The sequence below is a fragment of the Pithys albifrons genome, chromosome 3 (assembly GCF_047495875.1).
Source record: "Pithys albifrons albifrons isolate INPA30051 chromosome 3, PitAlb_v1, whole genome shotgun sequence".
Taxonomy (NCBI): domain Eukaryota; kingdom Metazoa; phylum Chordata; class Aves; order Passeriformes; family Thamnophilidae; genus Pithys; species Pithys albifrons.
The window spans coordinates 29,801,018-29,810,940 of NC_092460.1; the positions used below are offsets into that span (position 1 = coordinate 29,801,018).

General features: G+C 45.2%; 1 protein-coding gene across 1 annotated transcript in view; it reads right to left on the reverse strand.

The window, feature by feature from the left end:
- The window catches only part of FGD4 (FYVE, RhoGEF and PH domain containing 4), a 113,419-nt gene extending 108,572 nt beyond the window's left edge, over nt 1-4,847 (reverse strand). Inside the window, exon 1 of the mRNA XM_071551173.1 lies at nt 4,568-4,847. Within this exon, the coding sequence (XP_071407274.1) occupies nt 4,568-4,826 (259 nt within the window). The 5' untranslated portion in view covers nt 4,827-4,847. The remainder of the gene's footprint in view (nt 1-4,567) is intronic.
- Nucleotides 4,848-9,923: the final 5,076 nt, after the last annotated feature.

Genomic DNA, 9,923 nt, shown 5'->3' on the forward strand with positions numbered 1-9,923 from the left:
TCCTCTCTCAGCATTCATAAGTCCAACTGTTCTTGATCAAGTCCAGCTTTAGGAAAACATCAAAACCACTGCAATAACCAGGAAGGAATGTAAAGCAGCTAGTTCTCCTTGGCAGTGGTCTCTAATGCATCTGTAAGTGCCAATCACTTCTGAGATTAGCCCTAATGATTATTTAGGTTTTCCCTGAACAAACCATATAGCAATCAGATTTTCAATCACTGCAGACCAATAACAAAATACAGTGGATTATACAAAGCCAGGAGCAGGGAGAATGAAAGCCAAAAGTTCATTACTTTATTTTCAAAGGTAAAACAAAGAAAACAGAAATTAAAAACTGTCAGGCATGGCACAGTTGTCCTTCTTGCATTTAAAAAATAAATCCCTCAACAACGAAGACATTTTTCATAGATGAGAGCAGCATGCTGTTGGAGTCTCATTTAGTTATTGCCCGCTGCAAGATGGAAACTCAAGACTACTGAAGTTCTTTTACCATAATCCCCTAAAATCTTATCCATTTACAGGCAGAGATACAACAGTAGGCGTGGGGAACTATTTTCTCTTTCCTGTCAATGTTAGCCAACACCTTGCTGCAGTGAATGCTGTCCAGAATGCAAATCACCTCAGCTCCCCAAAAGGCACACTGCAATGTCTGAGACTGCCAGTATATGGTACAGTGCCAGCAGATACACATTTAGAAAATTGGTAGTCAGAAGAAAACAGTCCAAAAAGGGTGTGAATTTGGGCTTAAGTGAGAAAAGCCAAGGAAGAAGTACAAGATTTGAATGTCACAGAAGTTAAGCCAGTCTATGTGCAGCCAGGACAGAGGTGACTGTTCTGATAAAAGGAATAAGCTATTTCTTGCTAGGAAAGTGAGTTACTGTGTCCTTGTATTCTGAGCAATGGTTTCACACTTTAATTGAGTCAACTCAGTGGAGGCAGAACCTTCTAGGACAGCTCCAACCCATGCAGAATCAAAGGAGTGCCATAGTCGCACCTTGCAGAGCTCTTGGCTTGTGAAAGGTGCTGAACAAGCAAGCAGTAGCCTACGCTTGTTTCTTGGCAGATAACTAATTTTGAGTTAACATGCATATGTGCCCTTGCCATAAAGATTCACTCAAGTTCACACAGACTCTGAATTCTAATTTAGCAGAAAAAAAGACACCAAATCCACATTAGTTATTCAAAAAGTTTATTAGTCACGTTACTCCACTGAATGTCCTTCCCTAAACCATCTCCATCTACAAGCTTTGACATTTTCCAACCACTTCAAAGTATATCTGAAGATTGAAGTACTCTTTTGTCCAAACTTTTAAATTAATGTGAACTTCTAATAAGAAATACATTTTGCTTTCTCCTGTAGGCAGTTAAACACACCAAGTTTTTCCTACCTCAAAAGTTAACAAATTAAATTGCCACTTTTCACATGACAATGAAACTGAATTACATGGGCTACAGTATCTTGAAGAGCAGAAAGACTTTTCTGTTGCAAGTCAGACACTTAGATGGCAATGCACAAGAAAAGGCTGATGCTGTAACAGAAAACTTTAGTAGCTCATCTCAGCAGGAAAATGTTTTCAAACACAGCAAGAATAGAAATTCTCCTTGATCTTCTGCCTCCCAGGATAGAAAAGCTGTGACATTCCCTACTTCATCAGTCCAGTGTCAAAGGCTATGAGGAAACTATTGAGCATACAGGAGCTATAACAGGTCTTATTAAGTGTTCATACTAATTAACACACAATATACTAGTCTGAGAAGAGTTCCGATATGCATGCCATATACGTAACCCAGAATTTTTTCAAATGCATTGATAATGCAATTATGGCTCACATATGGCCTTCCGAAGATTGTGCTCTATGGTGAACTCGCCACCGGCTGCCGCAAGAGAGGAGCCCCAAAGAAGAGATACAAGGACTCCCTGAAACAACACCTCAGCCTTGGCCATATTGACTGCCACCAATGGTCCACTCTGGCCTCCAATCGGGATTCATGGAGACACACCATTCATGACGCTGCTGCTTCCTTTGAGAATGCACGGAGAGTCAGTCTTGAGGAGAAAAGATAACGCAGAAAGAACCGTTCCTTGCCAATGTCACCTAGGGAGACGTTCCGCTGTGCCTTTAGTGACCGGACCTGCCTATCCCGTATCGGCCTTTTTAGCCACCAGCACGCTTGCAGCAAGCGTGGGTAGTGCCCTTCTCAAACCTTCGTTCGCGAAGCCGAGCCATGATGATGATGATGGCTCACATAATACCTCTACTTTCTCGAGTTGCTTTCCAGACAGAGGGTTGAGACAATGGCTTGTGTCCTGTCTCCCAAGCAGTAATGTCAGTAATTGCTGTACTTCACAACACTTGAGAGAGATGAGGATTGGAGCTGGGCTACAATAACTCCTCCTTTCCTGTAAGATTTCCAAGCAAATCCAAGGCATACTCCTGCCTTTGAAAACTCCTTTCAGATCCACGTATATTTTGTAAGCCTGAAAAGTGTTAACACCTGCCTTTTTTTCTTTTTTTTTTTTTTTTAGTTAGAAGAAAGAACACACCCAGCTTTACACTGCATCTGGGGATTAAAGTTTATTGCAGAATCAAGGCGGTCTGGTCAGCTTTTCTCAGCCACAGAAGCAAGTGCAGTAACATTCTGACTACAAAGAATGGAAAAGGAAGCTACAAAGCTTTCCTAGGATTATAGGATGCCGGAGCACTTGCTGCAGTGGCCTCTGCAACAGGAAGAGCAGATAGGGAGCCAGAGTCCCACTAAAAGAATAGAAATCACAAACACAATGTTTCTTCGTCTCATTTTCTGGGTGAAATGGATTGGGTGGGGGGGGGGGAAAAAGAGAGGTTTTATGTACATATATCTCATTTTCTGGGTGAAATGAATTGTGAGGGGGGGAAAAAAGGGAGGTTTTATGTACCTACATGACATCACCAAGTGCCCCTTTTATTTCCCACATCTTTGGGATTCATTTCCTTATCCTAATTTGGGAGGGTTTCATACTGCAATGGTATTTAGCAGTCACAACACAAGAAAGTACTGTGAGTTTGGTTATTGCACTGCAGTGCAGGGACATTTGATAAGCAGCATGTTGCTACTGTCATGTGCCTCATAACCTTCCTGCAATCCAAAAGCCAGTAAGAATGGTCACAACTGAAAAGCTCCACATTGCACTGATGTTTAGCAAATAAAACTCAGCCAGTGGAGTTACTGTGTGGACAGATGAAAAGAGCAACAATAAATAGACTGTAGATGTGTATGAAACTGTTATCCAGGAGTCTAAAGTAACAGTGAGCAACTGCAGAAGTTTAGAGAAACTAAGTTAGAAACTAACAGGACACACAAGGTCCTGGTTGTAAGTGTGCCTCTCTCAGAGAATAATAAAATCCATTAAATTTACATACTGCAAATACAGCTACCAGTTACACTTTCCAAATGTAAACACATGAGTAAAGCCTTGGGGAAAAAATCCCACCACAAATGTGGTTTCATGGACATATCCAAAGTCACTACACATTAAAGCTGAAATAATGCATTCTATGAACAGTCTCGCAACAGTTTGCTCTTTTCTGTGCACACTCATTGTTAAATTAAGCAGGCCTCTTGCCCAGGAAGTCGTGAAAGTGCAGTCCCCAAGCAAAACATCTCACCCTTATATTTAACATGTCATAATTCCCAACATTATACCAAGCATATGTCAAAGATTTCAAGCTCTATTTCATCCACTTTGCCCTTACACACTCAGAAAACCAAGGTGCTGTAACATCCCAAGCAGTAAGCACAGCATGTCACACCTGCTGTTACATCACAGACATGTAAATGGATGTGTGTGTGAACTTGCCCATAAATGATAACTTTCTGAAGTTCGGATTTTACAACACCTTATTTCTACAGTGTGGCCAAGGTTACAGAAGCAATCAGCCTAAGCTGAGTGTCCCTTTTAACATTACGCATTAATGTTGTAGCAGCTGCCTTCTGAAGCATAACGTGTCAAACTAGTCTAGCACAAGTTTGTTCCTGAAGGGGGGACAGAAAGAGGCGTCGGGAAGAAGCAGGTGCAAGGCATGGTCTATCAGAGAGGGAACACTCCTTTCTTGCCAGCCTAAGCGCTGTTAGTACAAAAGTATTATACATAAAAATGTAAATATATATATAGTAATACAGAATAGTATAATAAATATATATATAAATACAAAGTACAACTTACAAACATTTCGTACCGAGATGGGGGCTGAGGGTACGAGCCGAGCCGTGGCTGCCCCCGGCTCCCAAGTTCTGGCAGGCTCTCTCCCCATAACCCCCTCCCAGCTCAGCCCCTCTGAGACGCGTGTCCGCAGCTCCCCCGGCCGCACTCCCGCAAGCAAGTCATCCTCCCCGCACAGACACGCACGGCACAAGTTGACACCTTCCATTTGTTCGGGGGGGCGAACAGGCGAAGGAACCCCTTGGGACCCAGGGCGCCCCCGACCCGGGCGGGCAGAGAGATCCATCCTGCCGCTCCCCCGCTCCACCCGGGACCCCCCGAGACCCCCAGCAGCGGTGCCGTCGGGGCGGCCGGACCGTGTCTTACCTGCGGGCGAGCTCCGGGCAGGCGGCCCCGCGGGGCAGGTGGGCGCAGCTCCGCTGGAGGCGCCCAGGGCGGCGGGAGCGGGGTTGTATTTCCTACGGATCGCCACTCGCCTGAAGTGCGCGCCCTCGGCTCCGCTCATCCTCGGGGCGGCGGAGAAACGAAGAAAGGCGGATTGAGGGAGACGCCGGGGGGTCCTCAGCGCCCCTTCCGGCCCCCACACTGCCCCGAGGGCAGCGCCTCCCGTCCCGGTCGCCTGCATCGCCGCGGCCCCGCACCTGCCGCCGCTCCCGCCCCTCCCTTCCCGGCCGGCCCCCGGCCGGGCACCGCCTCCCATGGCCCTGCCCCGCTACCTGCCCAGAGGCCCCCGGCCCCGGGCGAGGTCCCTTTCCTGCATCGTGAGCCTCAGCCCTGCGCTGCACGTCGCGTCGCGTCCCGTCCCGTTCCGTTCCGTCCCGTCCCGTCCCGTCGCGTCCCGGGGCTGTACGGCGACTTCCCCGAGCCGGCGCCCGCGGCACAAGTTCCCCCCGCAGCGGCGCAGCGAAGGGGACATCGCGGGCGCCGCACCTGCTCTGCTTCCTCGCTCAGAGGCCCCGGTCCCGTTCCCGTTCCCGTTCCCGTTCCCTCGGGTGGTTGCCGGGAGTTCTGCCTGGAGCCCCCTCACACGCGCTCCTGTGCCGCCCTCTCCCACCGATCACCCCCGCAATGCCTTGGGCGGGGAGGCCCAATTCCTGTCCGATGTGTCAGTGCACGTTAAACAAGTTGGCTGTAACACAGTCCCCCGCGTCCAACATTCTTAAAAGCATCTGAGTCCTAGCACTTAAAAGTGGGGTTTGATGCAAGGGATGGAACTGCAATACTTTCATCAGTAATAATTCCAGCTAAAATGATTCATTCAAGCCAAAGCTCTTGCCTTGCTCTCTAAATTTTCATCAGTGTTAACCGAGAAGCAATCAGAAGTCTATGATGCCTTGAGACCTGGGATGAGGTTCATTTATACAGTAACAATGTCTGAAAGCACCTATTTACCTGCATGATATTCAGAGGCAGAACCTGTGGCCATTGTGAGTGCAGGTAACAGAAGTCTGTAGAGAGCTTCTGAGTCTGTCAGGGCGTTGATGTGCAGTTAGAGGCAAACTTGAGAAGCAGTGCTCCCATTACATGGGGATTTCCCAGGCTTTACAAGCCTCAAGTTTTAGGGCTTCTTAAAAGGTGGCCTCCTCCTTTGTAACACACTGCCTCATTTGCCATCAGCCATAGTTGAAGGATTTCCTCACAAAAGAGGAGTGCAGTCATCTACACTCCAGGGATGTTATCCCTTTGGCAGTGGTCCAGCACAACCTTTAGTTGCCAGGAAGTACATGACTTGCTGAGTCTTGGAAGAATATTCTGGGGAAGTACCCTTCTGTACTTGCCCTTCTCTTACATCTCTTTTTTACCCCAGCTAGAGACCTGTGGCAAGTGAGACCTGTCATTTGACCTGCACAGCCACTCTTAGGGCCTTACACACTCTGTAATAAGATTTCATGGATTGCTTAGGCAAGCTGCTGACATCACAACTTCTTTGTCTCCCACGGGACAAGGATGCCTTTTGTAAGCACCCCAGTCCTGTGCTATGGTGTGAAGCTCCTGCTGAGTCTTTTCCAGTGGGCTTTCCGTGGCATGCAGGACCTGACAGTAACGCACTGCCTCCTGATGTTAGGCAACTACCAGTGTGAAGCACCAACGTATATGACCCATAGGAGGCACAGAAGGAGAGAGAGGCCATGGTGGTGCTTCCCATACCACACATGTAGTAGGGAGGGATCATGAGGCAGAAGTAAAGTGAGCAAGTCTTCTGCTTTCAGTGTCAGGGAGCAGGTCAGCAGTGAGCACAGGGAGATAACTGGTGCAGCAGGGATATCTGCCACCATGTGCCAAGGATTTTGCTCTTTTGGTCTCTGTGAAATCATTCTCTTCCAGAAGAGGATTGGTATTTTATAGCTTCCCCCATCAGTTGCTACTAAAAATGAAGCAGTCAGATCACCTCCTGGATTCTTTTTGTCTGCTTGCCATTGTAAATATCAGGTTTTACTTTTGTAAACGTACAAAAAAGCAGTGACTCAGAGATAAAAGACTGATTGATTTCCTGACTTTGGCCACCTGACTAGGGCTGGGCATATGGAGAAGCATACATCACTTATTACTGAACTCTGTACTTGCCTCTTTAAACATGGAGCTTTGCTCCTGAAAGAAAAACAGCTAAGGAAGCAAGGGCAAATGCACACACCCTACAAATCTTAACCAGATCGTAGGAACTATGCTAATTTTGTTTTCTGTGATTTTATCAGTGACTGGTAACTTATTACAGTGTCACTCTGGAAAATAAAGGTCACCTCAGAAAAGAGAATCATGCCAGCTCTGTGGAATCAGGAAATTGGTCACAAAGCTCCTTTTCTTGAGAAAATCCTCCTAAAGCACATTGACATATTTAAAGCAGTGAGGTGACAGCCTGTGATAGAAGAAACTCATGCAGGCAGTAAAGTCATGGTAATTGTAGAGCATTTTTATGCTGCAGTGCGGTACCAGCTTCTCAGAGTAGTTTATTGTCTCTCATCAGTTAGATACAGCACAGACCTGGAGCAGCTGGTTCAAGCTGGCTCTGAACTGCTGTACACCAGCAACTGGTATGTTCTGCCTGCTTTGACATGGTAAAATCTCTCCGCCCCTTCTGGCATGACCTTCCTCCTTTTCTATAGACTGCTCTCAATTTCTCTTGTTCTCCATCTCTGGGGAGAGCCACAGAGTCTTCTTGCAACGTCAGCAAGAGGAAATACACTTTTCTAATTGTAAAAGGTCAGTCAGAGATAGATACTATCTTGGAAAACATCAGCCTAAGTGATTGAAAGATTAATGCAATAACTGGAGAAGGGATCTGAGAACAGACGAATAAGCTTAAAAGTAGACAATGCTGCCAATACTGCTTAAAATGTATCAAGGTCAGAAAATGGCACTGCTTGAATAAAAGCTTTGCACCGTACCTCCCACCCTAGGCAAAGTGTAGGCAGAGTTACATACCCCTCTGTTGCACGGTCACCAGCAAGCCACAGCTAACCCATTCCAACGTGGGCAATGGCTGGGCAATCTGGCTCCAAAGCTTTCTGTGGGAGTGGTGAGAAATGCAGTGGTGGAAACTCGATTTAATTGCACCATATTTCCATGTGGGAGGAACAACAAGAACCCTACGGAAGCACACAGAGGTGTAGAAGGAAAGCAAGGACAGCTGACAAGATTCTGGCAAAATTTAGCCTCAAGGTTTAGCCTATAGTGTGTGAAAGTCTTGGAAGCACTTGTCTCATGCTATTGGAGACCCAAAGCATTCAGGGAAACAGGATTTTATAGGCAATCTTTGTTTAGCTTGTGAGAAAAAAATGCTTCACTTTGCATGTAAACTATTGTTCCTCCAGTAAACCTCTTTGGATTAACCTTTTCCTAATGGAAACAACCTTCTGAAGACCTGATTTTGACTAACTCCTTGAGTGAGACTGTTTCTGTTGTTTCCTCTGGTCAACATTCTTTATTTCTGCTGGAGTTTGGCTTTATTTTTTCCATGGTTGTGCTATAAATCTATTCCAGGGTTCAGTTTATGGCCTCTAGTTTTGATTTCTCTCGACTACTGCCTTGTGCTGTACTCCATGGCAAATCTGTGCAGTAACACATTTTTAGAGCATTAATTTACAGAACCCTGAGAAAGAAGATGCATAAACTCAGCACCTAACAAAAGTACATTTATAAATCTTTCTAAACATTATAAACTTTAACTTGTTAAGAGTAGCTTATTTAGAGCTGATTTGGACAGTACCTTCTCAGAGATCTGACAGAAGAGTGCCATATGAAACTTCAAATGAAAACTGAATTCAAATGCAGCTTATAATACAGAAAATTCATACTTAAATATACAGCTAACCAAGCCAACTCCTGCCTAAGTTAGTGTACACCTCGTGAAACAGTTTGAGTCTTCTGTGAACTGTGTGTGATATAAGCCACAAACCAGTTCTGCCACCAGGGAAGCAAAACGAAGAACAAGAACCGGTATAGCAAAAGAGCAAGTAGGATACTAATTAGAGAAGAATCTCACTCATCTCAGACCCTCATGCACATTCTAGACGAAAAGTCTCTTCCAATAGCAGCAGCAGTTACTATGCACAAAGCAACTGCAGTGTGTGAAATGGATACACAGACTAAGCAAGCAAACTCGAGGCAAATACTTGACCTCCCTTAAATCAGGATGCAAGCAAACACAGGATCCAGCATTCAAAGGCATAATGGGACTTTCAGCCTGAGGCTGCAGACTGTGGCCCCTTAGCCTGGGGAGTGGCTTACAAAGATGAGAGTGACTCAAGCTTAGTGCTTGCTCCCTGCCCAGAACCCAGGATGTGTGTCAGATAAGGGTGGGAACCCTGAATGTGTAACATTATCTTGGTTTACACCAAAAAATGCACTTGGGCTCTTTTGTTACTTACTGACGTATCTTAGGAATGGCTTTACTTCTCTGTGAGAAGGAGCTGCAGGATCAACAGCAGGAATTGGGAGTCAAACATCAGAAATAATTCATGACAAACAATCTAAGAGGGGATGGACAAATCCTAAGTATTAACTGCTGGAAAAAAATTGGATGGGTAAATAGCCCTCATAAGAAACCCTGTGGCTGGTTTTTTTTCATCCAAACAATGCTGCTAATAAGAGTCTCTGTTCTGCCTTGCCTGACTATGTAAGAGGGAACAACGTTGTGCTTAATGTTTTTTCCTGTTGTCATTTTGGGCCCCATTGATGATAATTATGGGAACTATCCAGCAGCAGGTTTTGTCCACTTCAAGCCATAATAATAAAGAATCCTACTTACAAACCCTACAGTCAAGTCTTCTTTCCCTAGCACACAGATGAACACCAACATGAAGCTCTGCAAAATAGCACTGTGATAACCACAGAAAGAAACATGCCTGCTCATATTGCTTTGTTGTTAATTTTGTCTCACCCCATTTTTGCTGCGTAAAAGCATTTTTTATATTGCAAACAAATTCTTGGAATTTATTGAAAACATGTGAATAAAGCTATCAAACATCCCTTAGTTTTACCAAAGGATTGCTGCTTAGAGGGAGTAATTGGTCCTTCTAATCAGTTTCATTAGGCAAGTCTTGCAAAGCAGCACTCCTTTAACAGAGACTGATTGCTTTCAGAAATTAGAATATTCTTCATTATCACCACCACAGATTAATGAAATGTTTCTCACTATCCAGTTGATGTCAGACATTTAGATACCATTAGCAGCAGTGTTTTAGCTTTGATTTGCATTAATTACAGGTGAAAACAAACTTCCACA